This window comes from Molothrus aeneus, chromosome 6 (assembly GCF_037042795.1).
Source record: "Molothrus aeneus isolate 106 chromosome 6, BPBGC_Maene_1.0, whole genome shotgun sequence".
Taxonomy (NCBI): domain Eukaryota; kingdom Metazoa; phylum Chordata; class Aves; order Passeriformes; family Icteridae; genus Molothrus; species Molothrus aeneus.
In genome coordinates this window covers 51,900,623-51,919,004 of record NC_089651.1, presented here as the reverse complement: position 1 = coordinate 51,919,004, position 18,382 = coordinate 51,900,623, and the positions used below count along the sequence as shown (strand labels likewise).

General features: G+C 46.2%; 1 protein-coding gene and 1 long non-coding RNA gene across 2 annotated transcripts in view; both read right to left on the bottom strand.

Annotated features, from left to right (window-relative positions):
- The window catches only part of LOC136558461 (uncharacterized), an 88,855-nt gene that overhangs the window by 15,595 nt on the left and 54,878 nt on the right, over positions 1-18,382 (bottom strand). The window lies entirely within an intron of this gene.
- DIO3 (iodothyronine deiodinase 3) lies at positions 10,982-11,806 on the bottom strand. Its single transcript, XM_066552484.1, has one exon. The coding sequence runs from the start codon at positions 11,804-11,806 to the stop codon at positions 10,982-10,984; it is 825 nt and encodes a 274-aa protein (XP_066408581.1).

Below are 18,382 nucleotides of genomic sequence, written 5' to 3'. Positions count from 1 at the left end.
ATCCTCTTATTTCCTGGCAGCTTTGTCTAAAAACTATCATGGGACAGCCAGCCATCCTCAAGTGCTTCATGCAAAAGCTGATCTCTAGAGAACTCAGAAAACTGTTGTCTTTAGGGATCCTCTTTATTGAACACCCATTGTCCAGTGTTATGTGCTTACCTTAAGGTATATTTATTCAGTATGTCACATGAGCACCTGCACAGCAGATAACAGCAATTTGTGGAACTTCAGTCCTAAGATGCAAATAACTCTTTCATAATAGAAGCTGCCTCATCCTTGTGCTCAAAAAAAAAAAAAAAGCAAGCATTGAAACACAATGAAAATGAACAGATAACTTTACAATAGCTTAGTAACTTGGATTCTTTTTTCTAACTAAAATGGAAAGTTCTTCAAACAGTAGAAAATAGGTTTATGTTTTTCTTATCAGGGATAGTATTTACAACTGCAGCTCATGAAGATAACCATCTCCTCTGTTAAAATGCCTTTTTTTGCAATCACTGCCAGAAGCAGGCATAAATTCTCCCCTTCCTATGTTCACAGTTGGACCAGTGATTTCTGTGTTGCCTCTGACATACCAGACACATGGCATTGCTGGGATTCAGATAAGATGAAATATGGCTTAGACCTGATGTTTCTTCTTTAGCTTTGCAGTACAGCATATAATTTTTTGAAGTATAAACCTGAATAAAACTGTCCCATAAAGAAAGCTCTCAAATGGTCAAGGCTCAACGTCCCTCCATCCTTTTTACAGGAAGAAAAATGACTAAAACTTGAAGTCAGACTCTGGCATGCTTGAATACCATATGCCTGCACTATTGAGAGACTGGAGCAGAGTATCTGGAGAAAGATGAGAGAGTGTGGGTGGCAATAGAAAAAACAACCACGACTGTAAGTTAGCAAGATAATATCCTTACTTTCTTCTGTGGGTCTCAAGAGTGATTAAAAAAACATTGGTGTTTTAAAAATATTGCTGAGGACTACAGTGTGACTCATAATGCTTCAGAGAATGGAATTCTTGGAAGTTTCAATGTAATGCCAGATTTTAGAATGGAGGGCAGCAGAGCTGCAGAGAAGTAACATGAGGCTATGTTGATGGAGAAAGAACATTTCTGAGGAAATTCAAGTGAAAGAGGGAGAGAAAGGAAAAGAATGGGCCTGGGGAGATATGACAAGACAATTACTTATACTGAGAGCTGTTGCTTGCACTGATGGGAATGTTTCACTGCTTTTTGAGGTTTTATTGGCCAGCACGCCTGCCTACACAACACTTGGTCATATGCACAGCAGGGGAAGATAAGTAACCGTGTTGACCAGTCAGACAATGAAAGCAATTACAAGTGAGTCCAAAAGTCTATCCTAGAGCTGACCTTAAAGTTTCAGATAAACCCTTTCTTTTTTTTTTCTTTTTCTTTTTCTTTTTTTCTTTTCTTTTTCTTTCTTTTCTTTTTTTTTCTTTTTTTTCCCCCTTTTTTCTATGTTTTGTTTTGTTTCGTTTTGTTTGGAGTGTGTGTAAATTTCTGGTGAGTTAAGTACTTTTATGAGGGAATGCATTGGTTAAATGTTGGGAAGCTTTCTCAAGTCAGAAGAGCCTTTCTGGTCAGAATAAAACAAAGAAGAATGTTGGTCATCTGGAATTAAATAGTAGCCTCACAGTTATGGCATGTACCTGATATTTTGCTTAATACTGTAACACAGCTGTTTTATATCCTCAGTAAGCAGCTTTGTTAGGAAAATGAACAGTCTTTCTCCAACCATTTGCCACAAGTGCTGACCAGTACCTCTTCCCTTAAAGTTCCAAGAAAATGGTTTCTGTATTTCACAGGCCATGACATTGTCCAGGTTATGGAATTTCCAGGTTCAGATCCATGGACATGGGCTGGGCTTGTACCATAATATCCTCCTTTAAGTGAGTGTCTTCACTATCTGGCAGCTGAGATAGGGTTGAGTTCTCCTTATTGCTTATATTGGAAGCCTAAATGCTGAAATGTAGGCTTTTTATTTATTATTTTTATGAGCATTCTTATAATCTAGGTCTCTCCTATAAACTCTAGTTTGTGCATATCATTAAATAAAAGATGTTGGTTCAGAGTTCTGAAAATGTGTCAATGGCTTAAACATAGATAATGCTGCTGTCTAGATAGAAAATTTGTATATCTCATAAACATTTAATGATTATTTGTCTGATAATTCACATCTAAAAAATGCCATTACTTGATATTTGATATTTACTTTGATATTTGGTATTTCCTCTCTGAAAAAAAAAAGCCTTGTAATCAGCAGGGGAGCAAATATGACACCATTCATATAAGTGACAGTTCTATATCACAGTCAAATAAATATCCTAAGTGAACAATTAGTTGATACATTCTTGGCTGAGATTTCTTAATGTAATTTGATTGATGAAGTGTTTGCATAAATTAACTGATCAGTTAATTTATAACCAGTTCCTGAACAATTCATGAACAGGAGGACACACTACAGACCAGGGAATTTGAATAATGTATATGTTATTTCACTTGAAAAACTGGAAAATGTATAGTTTTGAGTTGGCCAAAATGGAAAATGATTTTTTTTCTGGAAAATTTATTCTAGCTACATTTAGAAATGAAACATCTTAAATGAAAAAGGTGGTCTATTATGAAAATCAGCATAAGGTGTTTCATTTTAATTTTAATGTTTTTATGTTATAATGGATTCTTGGTGGACTTACATTGCAGTTTTCAGATGAATGACACATGGATTTTAACCAGGTTGAACTAACAATTGGGTGGATAAAAAATTTGATTAATTTTTTTCCAAATTTCCTGGGCTTATAGTCTACCAATTCCATCATTTCCCAAAGCAGTCAACTGAGAAATGTTTATTCATTTTAGGGTTAGTGCAACTATTCCCTGTCATACAGTAAATTTCATAATACGTGAACATAGCCAGACTGCTACAATCTCAGAGTCAGCAGTAAAATCTACAATGCATGGTGATAGTAGGTTCTCAAATATACAGGACTTTGGATAGAATGAAAAAATGCACCAAAAATTTGAGTAAACAGCCGCAAGTCAATCTGCATCTTTTAGTTTGTGTAGGAGAGATAAGTCAGAGCTTGGAAACATTTTCTGTTATGCACATTAATGGATGTACAACTCATCCAATCACTCAGGAACTAATACTGCACTTTTCTGTTCTATGCATAAAAAATGTCATGCCAAATGACTCTGAGTGGTATCCATAATGATGAATTTACAGCCATCAGTAAGGAGAATTCTTCCATTGTCTGCATTAAAGCAGCAGATGATTATGATCCCATCCAGTGATGCTTTTCCTTGGCCTTATTAAGAAGAACAGCACACAAGGCAATCATACCCTTGGGTGTCTTTTGACTTGCTCAAAAGTATGACTTAAGTGTCGATTTCTTCTCCAAAAACCCCCAAATTCCATTTTGCAATGATGACACATCCATCGTCTAAAAACAAATGACATGGGAATTGCAAAGAACACCCTGATTTCTCACCTGGTAGCAAAAATAGCCCCAGGTTTCAGAGACAGTATTTATCTGTGCATGTCTGTCAGCTGTCAGTGCTGTGCATGGGAATGGATAATCTTCTCCCTCTTCTCATTGTCCCACAGTTTGGCCCTTATCTCAGGAATTTGTAGTGCAGTGCTGTGGTCCCTCTCAGAGCCCTCGGTGGCTTCTTCCCCATTGTCCAGCCCCTGAACCAGTGCCCTGCTGCATTGAGCAAGAGGGGCTTGACAGATCTAGGGATGAACTGTGAGTCAGTGGGCACACTCGATAACTGGAAAGACAGAATAAACTCTGATTTTCCTTTTTGTCAAGTCTCTTCTCTTGGGATTAGATTTATTACCAAACCAGAAGATTTCAAAGTGATTTCAAAGTGATTTCAAAGTGACACAGAATATGTGGCAAAAGAAAAAATATCTATCCAGCTCCCAGCAGTAGCTGCAGGAAGTGCTAATATACAGCTTTCTGGGTAGCTTCCTCCCCAGCTTTAGAAAACAGATGTACTTCTAAGGTATGTACCAATTTGTTTCAGTTCTACTGGTAAATCACTATAGAGCTCCTCCAAACCTGTCTTTGTGTTCATGAAAAGGCAGCAGGAGACTTTTACTCAGTTAGTAAAAAACCTGAAATGCAAGATCCATGACATTTCTTCCTCAGTCTGCTCTTTTTTCTTCCATTTTGTTCCTCCCAATAGATAACTTCTGGAATTTATTATGGCTGAATGAATCAACTGAAAACATCTCATGGGAATAGGAGAGGTCTGGACGGTCAGTTCTGGGGAACAGTTCCAAATTCTTCTGTTGCATTTGCTTACCATACTTTTGCTCTTATCAGGTAGATAGAACAATTGACTCAGTTTGATGTCATGGTAGATTATTTAGTATCAAAAATACTTCAGTCAACTAAACACTGACAGAAATGCACACCGATCTGCATGAGCATCAAATAAACTAGAACCCAGCATAATAATTCCAGTGGTATGCCTTCTAGAGAAGGCAATATAAAGTTAAAAGGAAAAAAAAAATGATTAAATGAAATAGAGGGAACTAAACAACTGAGTTTTGTCTAATGTCTTCCATTTCCCCAAAGCTGTTCATTATTCACCATGCAATGGATGTGTTCCACTTCTGAGTGAGAATACACAGAAATTAACTTAGTAATTTAAAAAATATTTTGTATATTTATCACTTCTTGAAATAACTATTTTATTCTATAAAATGCCCAACTCCCTGCCTCTCCCTTTCCAATGTTCCAAATACACTTTGGGCTAATTTTGATCTCTGCAATTGTATGTGTCTGTGTGTTGGTGGCACAGTATGTTCTTTATGTCCATGTGCTGCAAATCTGGTTGACAGCAGCCTTGCACCCTATTCTTTCCTGATTGTCCTTCATCACAAATGGAAAATCATCAAATAAACAATATTTTTTTTTCTTGCATGGAATTGTGCAACTTCCAGAATTTCTTCAACTCAGTTGCATAGATTTTTAAGGGTCACTTCCATTAGAACAATTCTTAAAAGTCATAATATATACATTAAAACATTATCTATAACTTAATAAAATGTATTTTTAATAAGCATATATTAAAAAATTATCCAGATGTTTTGATTTTTTTTATTCTTAGGAATTATTCTCACTATCAGGTCTTTGGCACTAATGATATCTTTGGTATAATTATGCTTGCGAAGTTATATGAACTTAGATAAAGCTCTGGAAGATGTTTCAACACAAAGTTTTTAAAATTTATGATACTTGAAGTGAGGTTCTATGCAATGACACCTCATTTGATTTCTGTAAGGTGGTACATAATTTGAGAAATTGTGCCTGACAACCTGTAGTGATTAAATAACTATACTGAATTTTTGTCACTGCAAGGGATTCTCTCAGCTGGTTAGAGCATGGTACTGATAATGCCACAGTTGTGGGTTTCATCCCCATGTGGGCCATTCGTATAAGAGTTGAACTTGATAATCCTTGTGGGTCCCTTCCAGCTCAGAATATGCTGTGATTCTGAATATATATCATGACTGACTCTTCAGGCAAGAAAATCAAGATGCAAGAAAAATAGAAATATGACCCTAAAATTCCAGCCTGGGATGACTTGGAACGGAATGTGAAAATGTCATCAAATGCAGACCACTGAAGCACTAGATGCTTTATAAACCTAAGATGGTGAGAAGATGGGCATAAATGAATGAAAGCTTAGTCATGGTTCTTACCCTCATTGCTAGGGGTTTCAGTAAAATCCAAATCCGTTTATAATTTTCCATGGTGCCCGTTGCTTTATAATGGATAATGGAATGCTCTTCTGCTGGGAACTGTGTGCCAGTTCATTCTTGGAGACTCCAGTAAGAAATGCAGCTCTTGGATACCTTTATCAGACTTTCAGGGATCACCTTCATGTTGGGTAATTCTGGCCACTGGGGGTTTGTGTAGGGGGTTGAGCTACCTTACCCCATATGGCCATGTCCTAAAGGTCCTTTAAGATGGAGGACATTTATTACTTGGAAGGAAATGGAAGCAAATGCTTCCATAAGCAAAGTAAGGACAGAGCTATTAATTTGCCAAAGAGGGATGAAACAACATACAGACCTGATATAAGATTGATTGGCACAGGAACTCCATGGACCAGAATGAGGGAGCCTTACTTTTGAGGGCACAAGCCCTGAGAAGGATTCTCATGCAAAACATACTGGCTGAAGGATTTTAACCTTGTCCTGTGATGCATTTTCACTTAGGAAGTACTGAATACTGTTTGTAATTCTAGTTAAGATGTTTTTGGCCATTAAGTGTTAGTACATTTACCAGTGTAAACCATTTCCAAAATCTCTGAAGAAGCAGGTGGAAGGCCAAGAAGATGAGAAATTCATGAGTTAGTCAATTAAGTGGAGGTCATAAATGAACCCCTTTTCAAGAGGCATCATCAAACTTTTGTCTGAAAAGAGAAATTTGCAAAGAGGGAAGCAGGTGTCAAATTCCCTTTTGGCAGCTGGGTCTTAAAAGCAATTAGAACGAAAAGCTACCTGATCTAAAGCTCAAGACACCAGGAGGATCTGCCTTAACAAGTGGAAGAAAACACATATTGATGGGGTTTACAGCTCTCATGCTGTAGGGAGGATGCAGAATGGTGAGGAAATGTGCTGACATGTCTAAATTGTGGCAGGATATAGGACCCTGGCACTGGCAGTGAGGAGGAACTTGAGAATGATTTTTGAGCTCTATATGCAAACAGCTGTCTGTCTTCCACAGCATGCTGTAGAAAAATAGAGGTTTTGAACCATTAGAAAAGCAAAGGAAGTGCAATAGCCCAGATTTTGATCATAATTACACCCAGGTGGTTCTGAAGTGACTACACCCGTGTCATTGAAGTTACACCAGTGCAAAACTTGTGTGAGAACTGAATCAAGCTCTTTGTTTTCCTGCATTTGTGTACCAAAAGAGTACTTTAACAGCTCTTAGTAAATAATAAATTAATAATGATATGATGATTTCCCTTATGACTGGAAGAAGTACTGAGAAATAAGTGTCAGAGTAAGAATTTTCTCGCAAGACTATTTGAATATGTCATTTGTATTGAGTATAGGATGCTTTGCTGGACTAATTTTGATTTCTGGACCAATTTAAATTTTTATTTGAAGCGTCAGAAACACCCAATGTAGTCAGATAGTATGTGGTGAACAACAGAAAGACTACAACATATAGGTCACAGTTCAAATGAGCAAGACCTTTGGTCTTTGCATGGCAAAGTACCTTTAAATCCCCAGCAGAAAGTAGTAATGAAAACAACTAATGAAGGCAAGTGCTTTTTCTGTCTCCCTGCTGTAAATCAAATAAGATTTTAGTAGTTGGTTTCGTTTGTTTCCCCATTTGTGTCTCAGAATACACCAGATTGCAATGTTACATCACATTTTTAATGACTGGAACCATGACCTGAGATCCCCCTCTGATCACACCACAACTTCCTTCTTTCCTTTCTCCTCCTGGCTAGAGGACTGTATGTAATTATGATGAGGACATAATTCAATTAATTATTGACAGAACATGTAATTGCCACTCAGAATTCTCTCTGATAAATCTCTCTGCACTCTCTGACTTCTGTTTGTAGTGCACTAGGGAGGTGGAAAGGCACTAAAAATGCGTTTTAAAGATAGGACGTTTCTCAATCCTTTGTATCAGTCGGGGAGGCTTCTGCCGCCCGGGGCTCTTTAGATGTACAGCGTATTGTTCTCGTCTGTGCTAAACAAGTATCCCCGAGAAAGCTCAGTGGGATGGAGGCTTATGATTCATTTTAAGTGGAGGATATAATAGAAGCAGATAACTTTGATTTGTGCAAAAGAAAAGTGTGATCTCTTTCAGGGATTCCAGGAATTCATAGCAATTTTTTCTTCTGTTGCTGATTAAAGAGAAAGTGATAAATAAGATCTCTGTGTTCGCTTTAAAGGAGGAATGTAGCTTTAGAAAGCTGACTTATTTAGGGAAAAAAAATCCTGACCTCATATAGCCTTTGACCAAGATCTGCTAGTAGTAGAGAGTAAAGATGAGGCTGTTTCTGTTATTATTAAAGCCCACAGTGACCATTTCTGTCTCTATGACCGGAAAATGTCCTGGGGGCCAGGCCGGGGTGGGGATGTGCCCGGCTCTTGCCGTAACTTCAGAATTACAACTAAAGCTTGCCAAAAGCGGATAAAGGAAAGAGATAACGAGGTGAGAAAGCAAAGAATGGCTTTATTGTAAAGTCAGGAAAACTAAGCTGTAAAAAAAAAAAAAAAGAAAAAAAAAGAAAGAAAAAAAAGAAAAAAAAAAAAGAAAGAAGCAATCGCGTACACAGTCTGCCCTTGTAGCCGAGAGAGGAGACCCGCTGCTCCTCTGCCTTTGTTTTATACGGCACGACGTGCGTGGGGCTGGGAAAGGCGCAGCAGGGCAGGGCCAGGGCTGGTGCCGCGCTGAGATCCGCGGGCAGCAGGGCGGAGCGGGGGCTCTGCTGTCCCGCAGCGGGGCAGGGCGAGCTTTGCGGGGCTCGGGAGCCTCGTACCAGGGAGAAGCGCTCATTCTCCCTCCTGGGGTGCCGGGAGGGAGCCGAGGCTGATGTGCCCATGCAGGCGGGAGGCACTGACGGGCGCTGGCCGCGGCTCAGGCATGCACACACCTTTGCCGTGCCTCGGCGGGCGCTGCCCGTGCCGGGGGCAGCGGGGCGATACCGGGGGCAGCGGGGCGATGCCGGTGGGAGCGGGGCCATGCCGGGGGGAGCGGGGCCATGCCGGGGGCAGCGGGGCGATACCGGGGGCAGCGGGGCGATGCCGGTGGGAGCGGGGCCATGCCGGGGGGAGCGGGGCGATACCGGGGGCAGCGGGGCGATGCCGGGGGGAGCGGGGCGATACCGGGGGCAGCGGGGCGATGCCGGGGGGAGCGGGATGATGCCCTGCCGCAGCCTGTCCTGCTGGCTCTGCCGCCGAGGCTTCCCTCCGCTCCGGGACTTCGCAGAGGGCTCTGTGCTTGCGCCCGGCGGCCGGCCAGGGAAGCAAGACCACCTCAGGGCGGGCTCTCGCCCCGCCGCCCCAGCATCAACCGGAGGCGCCTGAGCCGGGCGGAAGCGGTGCCTTGAGCCCGGTGCCGGGGGGTCCGCTCTTGGGGGCACAGGAAAGGTGAAGAAGGGCTGAAAGGGTTTCGACCCCGCCAGAGCAGGCGCAGTGGCCGGGCGGGTCGGGAAGCACGAAGCGGGCACCTGAGCCGGATCCTTTGACACCTCAGCAGAGCGGCCCTATTTTCAAGGGGGCTGCGGGGGCGAAGGGGACGGACGAGCAGGGTTGGAGCATCTGATTTCTCTGTGAGGGACCACTCGGTGCTGCTTTTGTTGCGGGGAAAGGCGGGAGCAGTTACGCGTGCTAGTCTAAACCGTGAATGTTGAAAGACTGGAACACTGCGGGTCCAGAGGAGCGTTGTCAAGGCAGGGGCTCTAACGCCCTTACAAACAGCTTCCCGCTGGTTCGGTTCAGCACTGCGGGCGCGACTCGGTGCCCAGCTGCGGAGAGCGGCGTCCGCGGCTCGCCCTGCCTTCGGGCCGTGCACCCCTCTCCAAAACTTAGGGGCTTAAAAGCTCGAGCGCCTCGTCCCGCTGCTCTCAAGGACGTGGAGGCGTTCAGAGGCGCCACGGGTGGTCCTTAAAGACCCACTGTCTTTGGGCAGCTTTGTATGGCTCCTGCGGAGGTTGCGGGATGCTCTCCACCCCCTGTCTCACCTGTCGGGGTCCAAGGGAGCAAGGTTCGGCACCCCGCACCATTTCCAGCGTATCTGCCGGGGGTGGGGCTGAGCTTCGCACGGCCGGGCTGGGCGCTGCCCTCCTGCCCGAGCCCCTCAGCCGCGCTTCGCCGCAGGTGCGGTTCGCGCTGCCCCGGCCGGGCTCCGGTCCGGCACAGTCTGCCCGAGACGAGGTGTCCTTGGCGGGGCGGCTCTCCCGCCCAGGACGGCTTTCCCCAGCCTGTTTTCGGTCAGGACTCACTTGACTGCTCGGCGCCGGTCAGACCTGCACCTTCGCCCTCCAGGGCTCAGGGCTCAATCCGGGGCCGGCTCGCCGAGGTCACTGAGAGAGCACGGGGTCCTCCTGACCGGTCTCCCCCCCAGGAGCCCCGGAGGTTTGGATTTCCCCATGGGGACACCCAGTACTCTCCCTTTCCTCCGGGTCGCGGGCGGTGCGCGCTCCTGCCGCTGCCGAGGCTGAGCTCGCCGCCCCCGAGCCCCCGGCAGCGCATCCTCTCCCGCCTGCCGCTCCGCCTGCCCCTCCTCGGCTGCGGGGGGGTGCTGCGAGATAGGCAAAAGGGAAAGTGAGCGTAGCGGTCTGAAGACAGAGAAAGGCAGTCAACCTTAGACGTGTAGTTACTCAACCTTTATTATTTAAAAAAATTCATAAAAAAAAGGAAGGTGAACGAACGTCTTACAAAACCCCCCCACATAAATAGGACATTCCGTCCAGCTCTGGCTATTGGCAGTTCTAGTATTTGACAACATCAGACGCGATTTCCTGGCATTAGAGAAACCCATTTCAAAATCGGTCATCACAAAGAAATACTAGAAATCCCAGTTAGCACTTGCTAGGCAGCACGGAGCACTTGTACACAACTTTTCAGACACACACCCGCGCACACACGCAGTCGGGAACAGATCCCGTAGGAAGAGAGCCTCCTTAAAAAATAGTAAACGCTAGGGAAAAAAAAAAAAAAAAGGAAAAAAGAGAGTTATTTACAAAACGCACATGGAAATACAGTATTGACAGAGCGTGGCTGGCAAATCAACATGATTTGAATAGAGAAAGGACTATGGCACGTTTTGCTCGAAAGCTCGCACAGCAGCCTCCTTCGAGTGTCCCCGCGGGAAGACAGCTCCTGCCATTCGCGACGCAGTGCCTTCTCCCTCCCCACCTCTCCTCCCGCCCTCCCTCGCCTCTCCACCCCTGCGCTTCTTGCCAGGTCCTTTTTACACTTGGATGACCACCGTGCTGGGGCTCTGGAGCCGCGTTTTATACTGGTCTAGCCATCTCCTCAGCTCCGAGATCTTGTAGCCCTCTGGTCCTCTGCCTCCCTGGTACATCACCTTCTCCTCCTGGATGATGTAGAGCCTCTCGAAGTAGGCACCGTAGGCGGCGCTGGAAGCATTGTCCATGGTGTCCACGGCCAGGGGGCAATCGGGCGCCCCTTCCCTCATCAGCTGAGCTGCCCGCAGCCTGTCCTGGAGGCACTGGTGCTTGGGGATGTTGTAGGCTGCATCCGAGCTGACCCAGCCGTCGGAGGGGTGTGCTTCTTCAATGTACACCAGCAGGAAGTCGGCAATGTCCACGAAGTGCGCGGCCAGGCGCTGGAAGGACCTCAGGCGGGCCATGAACGGGGGTCAGGTGCAGCTGCCGAAGTTGAGGATGAGGGGTCTCTTGCCGCGGGCGAAGTCCAGGATGCGGAGCCTCTTCTGCCCGTCCAGCTGGATCACCTCGGGGTTAGGGGCCAAGGAACCCACGTGCGCCGACTTGAAGAAGTCCAGCTTCTGCCCGTGCCACACGGCTTTCAGCGACTCCAGCGTGAACATGCGGTTGGAGTCGGACACGCAGACCGGGGGGTCGTCGGGGGGCGGCTCCTCGCTGGCGCTGGCCGCCTCCTCCGCCGTGGGCATCGTCAGCATCTTCTTCCTAATGCACAGAAAATCCAGGAGCCAGAGCATCACGGCGGTGAGCAGGAAGCGGGGAAATAGGAGGATGCAGGCGGCCGCCTGGGTGAGCAGCTGCAAGGTGTGAACGCCGACGGAGTGGAGCATCGCAGCGGCTTGTGCTGCAGGGCGCTGGCTGCCGGGGGGCCCCCACGCACCCTGCGTGCCGGGGTCTGTGCAGCACAGCTGAGATCCCGCTTCTCTTTAAGCCCATTTTATAGTCAGGGATTTAAATGAAAAGTGACTCCACCTCCGTCCAGAACCCGCCCCTCTGGAACTTGAGCCTGGGGATTACCTACCCCTCCACTCTAATGACCTAAAAATACACAGACAAAAGGGGAGAGAGCCCCAGCGGGAGCCGCAAGGGACGTGCAACGGAGCAGGGTGCAGCCGCTATCAGGCGGGGCAGAGAGTCCGACACAAGGCACCGCCGGGGTCCCCGGCCTCAGATAGCGGCGGGCGCTCACGGGCAGCCCCGCCAAGGACAATGCAACAGGCACAGCCCGCCCCGGCCCGGCTCCCCACGGGCTGTGCGGGCTCGGGCCGGGGCGGGAGCGGGGGCCGGGGCCGTCCCGGCAGCGCCTGCAGGTGACAGGGACAGGCGGCCATCGCCGCGTCCCTTCCCGCGCCTTTCTCCCCTCCCTGCCCCGGCAGCCCGGTCGCCCCCTGAGCGCAGCCTCCGCCCCACCGCACGCCCCGGCGCCGCGGGAGCACCCGGCTCTCGAACCCGCCGCCACATCCTCCGGCGGCGGCGGCGGCGGGACGGGCGGCGGGCGCTGCCCCGGCCCCCCTTTTCCCCCGGGCCCGCGCTGGGCGGGCCGGGCCCCGGCGGCAGCGGCGGCCCCGGCGCGGGGGGCACCAGGTGGGCGCGGGCCGGTGGGCGCTGCCCCGGGCGGAGGAGGGGCGCGGGCGGCCGCCAGAGGGAGCTGTTGGCCGAGAAGCCGCGGCGGCGGCGGGAGCGCGGGGCCCCTCAGCCCCGGCCGGGGCGTCCGCGCCCGGCCCCGGCCCCGGCCCCGCCACCTGTCCCGGCCCCGCCACCTGCCCGCGCCGCGCCACCTGCCCCACACGGCACTCGGGAGTACGGGGCTGCATCGCGGCCGCTGCGGGGCCGGTGCTGCGGGAAGCACTACAATGGGTGGGCAGAGGGGACGGCGGAGGCGACAGGAGGAGAGCGCTGCGTCTGCGATGTCCCGCTGCTCTCTGGGGTCCTGCTGCATCCCCGAGAGCAGCGAGTCAGGGCAGACGCTCCTTTACGGCGTCCCAGGAGGAGCCGGCAGTACTTCTCTGCACCTGTCAAGTGACAAACACAAGCTTCTCACGGGACTGGGTCTGGCAAAATCCTTAAACTGAGGACTGAAGCATCACCTCACGGGCATGGCCAGGCAGACCTGTGTGCTGTCCCCAGAGTGGACACGCGAGTCGTTGTGTATCGTTGTGTATCAGCAACAAAGTGCTCACTATGCAGGGCTGAACACTGACTGGCCACCTTCAGTCTTCACCCATCAGAAGGAATTTATAGCCTGCAAATTCCTTCCTGCTGAACTAGATGGAGACCTGTCCCAGAAGTACAGAGCTTAAACGTAATTTGGTGTCTCTGCTCAGAACTTTGCCACTCCATTGCTGAAGGGTTCCCAGCTTGCAGCATGCACTTCATTTTCCCACCAGCTTCCTCAGAAAGGGATATTACTTGTCCAAAATGCTGAACACTGCCCTCTGCTATGCAAATGTGGCTCATGCAACCCTGAGCTACTGCTGCAGCTGCCACTCATCCAGGTGCCTGTCACACTGACTTTGGGACATGCAACCCAATGTGCCTGTGGCTCCTGAGTGCTCTGTTTCTGCCTGTGGCCAGTGCCAGGTCTCTGGCTGCAGATTCCCAAAGACCCTGAGGACCTGCAATTCCCCCAGGCACAGTTTGTGCTCCAAAAGTGACTTTGCATGTCTGTACCTTCCATCTATCATCTGTGAAATGGAAAAATGAATGCTGAGCCTCCTCATGGGAGGCTAGGCAGCTTGCTTAATTTTTATGTAACTTATTACAAAAACCCTAAATAAAAGGCAAAATTAAAATCCCATTTTATTTTTTTCTTTATCTGGTTCTGAATAGGCTGGTTTAGAGCAATCTAATCAGATGGCTGCTTGGTAGTGCCCTGGTAGGTCATCTTTCGTTGGTAATTCAGCATTTTAACATCTGAGGGGAAACGTATGCTCCAGCCCTCATAAAGCCACGTTCATCCACTAGCATGATTAATAACTTCTTTGGCATTCCACGGTGCTCAGTCCAGGGAAAATTACTGAGTAGATATTTACTATATTGTCAAACTTATTTTGAACTATTCATGTGGGCCTCTCACCACCTCTCTGTGCAGTTATGCAATCTTGAAAACCACAAATTAAAGCCTCTAAAGAGATGCAATAACAAATTGTGGTAGCTCTGAAGAAACCCCCAGGAAAAAAAATTGATCTCTCAAAGTGACCTCTTCAAACTATGCTGACAGACAAAAGCCTGAGTAAACAGATGGGTTTGCAACCCTGAATATCAACAAACTTTGCTCTACTAGATCAGTGAGAGATATTCTGAGGTAAAAATGCTATCTAGTCTTATATGCTCTATTTGCAGCTGGATAGGGCCTTTGGAAATGACTATTTCTCCATTCCCTGTAAACAGCTTTGCTTTGTTTTTATAGCTAGAAGGAAATCTTTGAATTGGGGTTTCCTATTCAGCTGTGGATAGAGCAGAGAACTGAAGCATTTTGCTTCACTAGCCCAGTGCTACACTTTGCTGCCACAGGAAAATTCAAGCATGTCCCGAGGCCACTGTTTTCAGGTGGAACAAAGGAGGGCTCTGCATGGCCCTACAAGCCACGCTCTGATGGGCTCAGCTGAGGTGCAGTGCTCATGTATTAACTCCGTGGGAAAGGGTGGAATTCCTTCTGCAGCCCCTTGGTTCTCAGAAGGTTTGAAATGATGTCTTGCTGCTGTTCTCATGTCTGTGTTAAGCTGGATGGTTTTCAAAATCCTGTGTTTTAACTCCGTTAAACCCCCTCTCTACTTCCCCAAGGCTGTACCTCCCAGTTGGAACTTGGATTATTTTTAGGTGTGTGAAGGTAGTCAGTCTTTCTAGGAATCCATATCACTGATATTAATAGTGTGGGAACTTATGTCTTCCTGTATACTGAGGATTTCATAGAATATATCCTAAAATATGGGTTTTACAGTGGCACATCTGGTTATGGGTGGTTTCTACTCTTCTGCATGTGGTCTGTGGTTCAGCAGTCACTAACTTAAAAATACATAAGTTTGTGTGTGTGTGTCCTCGCACAAGTGTACATACATGGTTCACATTATTTCCTTTTTTCTGGGAACTTTATGGCTGTAGTTTTTCTTCATCTGATAAATGTAATTTATAACTCTTTTAAAGCTCTTTTCATAAACAGGAGCTACAAAATAAATTCAGCAACTTATAAAAGCAAAACCTCAAAAAGCTGAAATTAAAACCATCAGGTCTGCTTTGATGTAGAGGATGTGTTGAAATGGTATATTTACATGTTTATTTTCTATTTTATAATTTCCTGCACAAAGGCACGCAATACTTTCTGACAGGAACTGAAATGTATTTTGGAAGAGTTCCACTTCTCATGTCATCTAAGCTCCATGTCATTAATGTGGTAGAACTCTATGTGAAGGAAATGAAAAAGACTTTCCTGAAATAAGAGCCGGGCAAGTTCTACTCCTCTAAGTGGCTACCACGTGACTGAAGAGAGATGAAGTGGTAAATTACTCACCTGTTTGGTATCTGTAAGAAGTGGGTAAATGTTATATTACTGAAATTGGTGGTGGATAATCTCCATTTGCAGTTGTTTGCTTGGAGCAACACCTCTGGAAAAGTTACCATATGCTGGAGACTGTGCATGGGTCTGGTTGTCTCTGGAGCTGCTTCTCGCTTAATCTTTCACCACTTTTAGATGACACCTGCTCTTATTTTCCTCCCTTCTTTCTTTTTTTTTTTTTAATAAAATATATATGACTCAGAAAAAAACTTAGAAATCCAAGCACCCAGGCAATGCCTGAAGTAGGTTTGAGTATGGAAAGAAAAAAAGTGCTGTGCTGCAGATTTGTCTATAAAATCACTAGTAGAGCCATTGCCTTTGAATCTCCTACCCACCCTGTCACTCTTACCTTCAAATACATGACAAGCATGTCATATATGACAAAGAGGTTCCCTGCACTGAACCTTTCAAATTTTTTTCCCCTCACTTTTTGCTTACTCTGTGTTGAACTGGTAAAGAGTTGTTTAATTTGGGAGATCTGATTCTACAGCCAAAGGTCTGTAAGCGCAATGTTCACCCTGAGTAAGTGGAAAGACACATTTTCTTGAGCCTGTGAGCCATCTACCAATGCTTTGCCACGTGACCAAGTGTACAGTTCCCCTGATGTGTTAGTGGATTTCTGCACCTGCCTCTCCATGGCTGCTCCCTAGTGCCCCTGTTGTGCCAGCAACCTGTCAGGCTGGGGTAGAAACTAGATAACTAAAAGGTTCTGGATTAGAGAATTCTGGTTTTAAACCCAGATGGTTTTAGTGAGTGGGTTTACTTTAGAACCCCTAAAAGAGTGTCTAATGGCATAACTTTCAGTGCAACTTGAATGACAAAAGGTGCAACTTTCTATCCCATTAATTCTCCCTCACTTCTGCTTGCACTGCGTCTTGTGTGATCCTGAAATTATCTGCAGTGATCTGCTTTGGGGACTAAGGAGGCAGAAGAGCTTGGCTTTAGAAAAAAAGAGTTATTTCTTGACAGGTTAGTTCCCTAAACTTGCTAATGATGAAAGGAAATGATCATCTGTGGTGCTGGGGAAGCACAAGAGAAATGGCCACAGCTTGTGGCCAAGGCAGGGCTAACAGGACCATCCCATCAGACTGACTTAGCAATATTATCCATCCACCCCTTGGTGGAATTGCATAGTGAGAATGTGTAAGAGTAGAAACAAGTTTCACTGCAAATGTGGATAGTCTTACCCTTTTATGTAGTGGAAGAGCATAGGAGATGTACAGGAGGTGACAGTGGCTGTCACAGGGTCCTGCTGGGCAATGTAGCTGGATAGGGTGCACAGATGGCTTCTGGGGGAAGCCAGCAATATCAACTTCAAGAGCAGCTGCTAACTGCTAACACCTCCATCAGTAGGAAATCAGATTATCCAGAACCCCCTGTGCCAAGCACATCCCTGCTACCCGTCAAGCAAACAGCTCAAAAGCTTTTGTGGCTCAAGACCTCAGGCTGGACCCCCTGGTAGTATAGTACAATTACAACCATCTGAATGGTTTGGTCTGCAGCAAAGACAACAGTCTAGTCCAGAAGTGGAGCCCTGTGGAGTTATACTTAAGCAGTGACTTTATACACAGTGAATACAGATGAAGTCCTTGTCAGAAAACAGAAAATACTTCTACCATTGTCTTTGTTTCAGGTATGCTGTAGATGAGGATAAGGAGATGAAATTTGCTTGAATCTAAATCTCTTCTAAGAAGATTGTAACAAAATTCACCATGTGCAGTGTTTTACAACAGGATACGTTTCAGTGCACGATGTAAAAATTCAATATGCTAACACTAGAGAGATGGGGACAGCAGGCTGATAACTCAGATTAGTTTTTTATCTTTCAAAAGGCAGCCTAGCAAGAGTGTTTTCTCAAAATGTTACTGGGATGGTTTGGAGTTGAAAGACTTGCTCTGTCAGGGTAAAGGGAGCACTATTATGTCAGGGTAAAGGGCATACCATTCCTTTGAGATCCTTTGCCAAGGGGGGCTCTCACTGCTGTCCGTCAGTCTTTGTCACAGGCTGGTTCTCAGAGCCCCAGGGTTTGTGTGATGAAAGCTGTGAGTGATCAGCAGCAACACTCCTGGTGCTTCCCTTGTGATTGCGATTTTGCCCAAGCCATGTAGTATGATAATAGAAAAAAGGGGCTCTGGAAACTCAGGGTCTAATATTCATCATCTCACTTTCCTTAGCAAGTTCAGTAGAATATAAAGAATTTCAATATAATATAGTTTAATAATTCTCAGGTTTTAAGGTGATTGCATGTGCCCTGCCTGAAATGATACACACGTTTGAATTTTCAATCTCTAACAGACTCAGAGGGGAAGGCAGGAAAAAATAGCATTTAAAAAAACATTTATTCAAGGAAAATCTTTAGGGATCATGTATAGGATAATCTTCTTCAGGGTGACCCTCATTTTCTACAATATAATGGTTTTACCCAGCAGTGGTTTAATGGTTTTGAATAAGCTGTAGAGCAGAGGAACAAACATTTTAGCAAGAATGGAGGAGTTTACCAAGAAAGACAGGAGTATCAGCCTACTTTGAATATAGAATGGAGATGATTATTCTGCTGACCTTTTATCCCCACCATCACTAAAATGTATATTATGAACATAATGGGGTCTGGTTTTGTGTAAATGATTGCTGTAAGCATGACTGACTCCTTCGAAGCAAGGAGGCAGGAAGGCACCAGTGCTGTGCACTGAGGCTCTCATCAAACAACTTTCTTGCTTCAAGCCTTTTATTTGAACATAAATGTTTGTGAAGTTTTCCAGTGATTTTTTTCCTGGCATTCACCCCACGACTCTTATTATTTTTAGCCATGTAAAATGGCATTATGCAATTGCTGAATTTGTTTCTTTCAGACCAT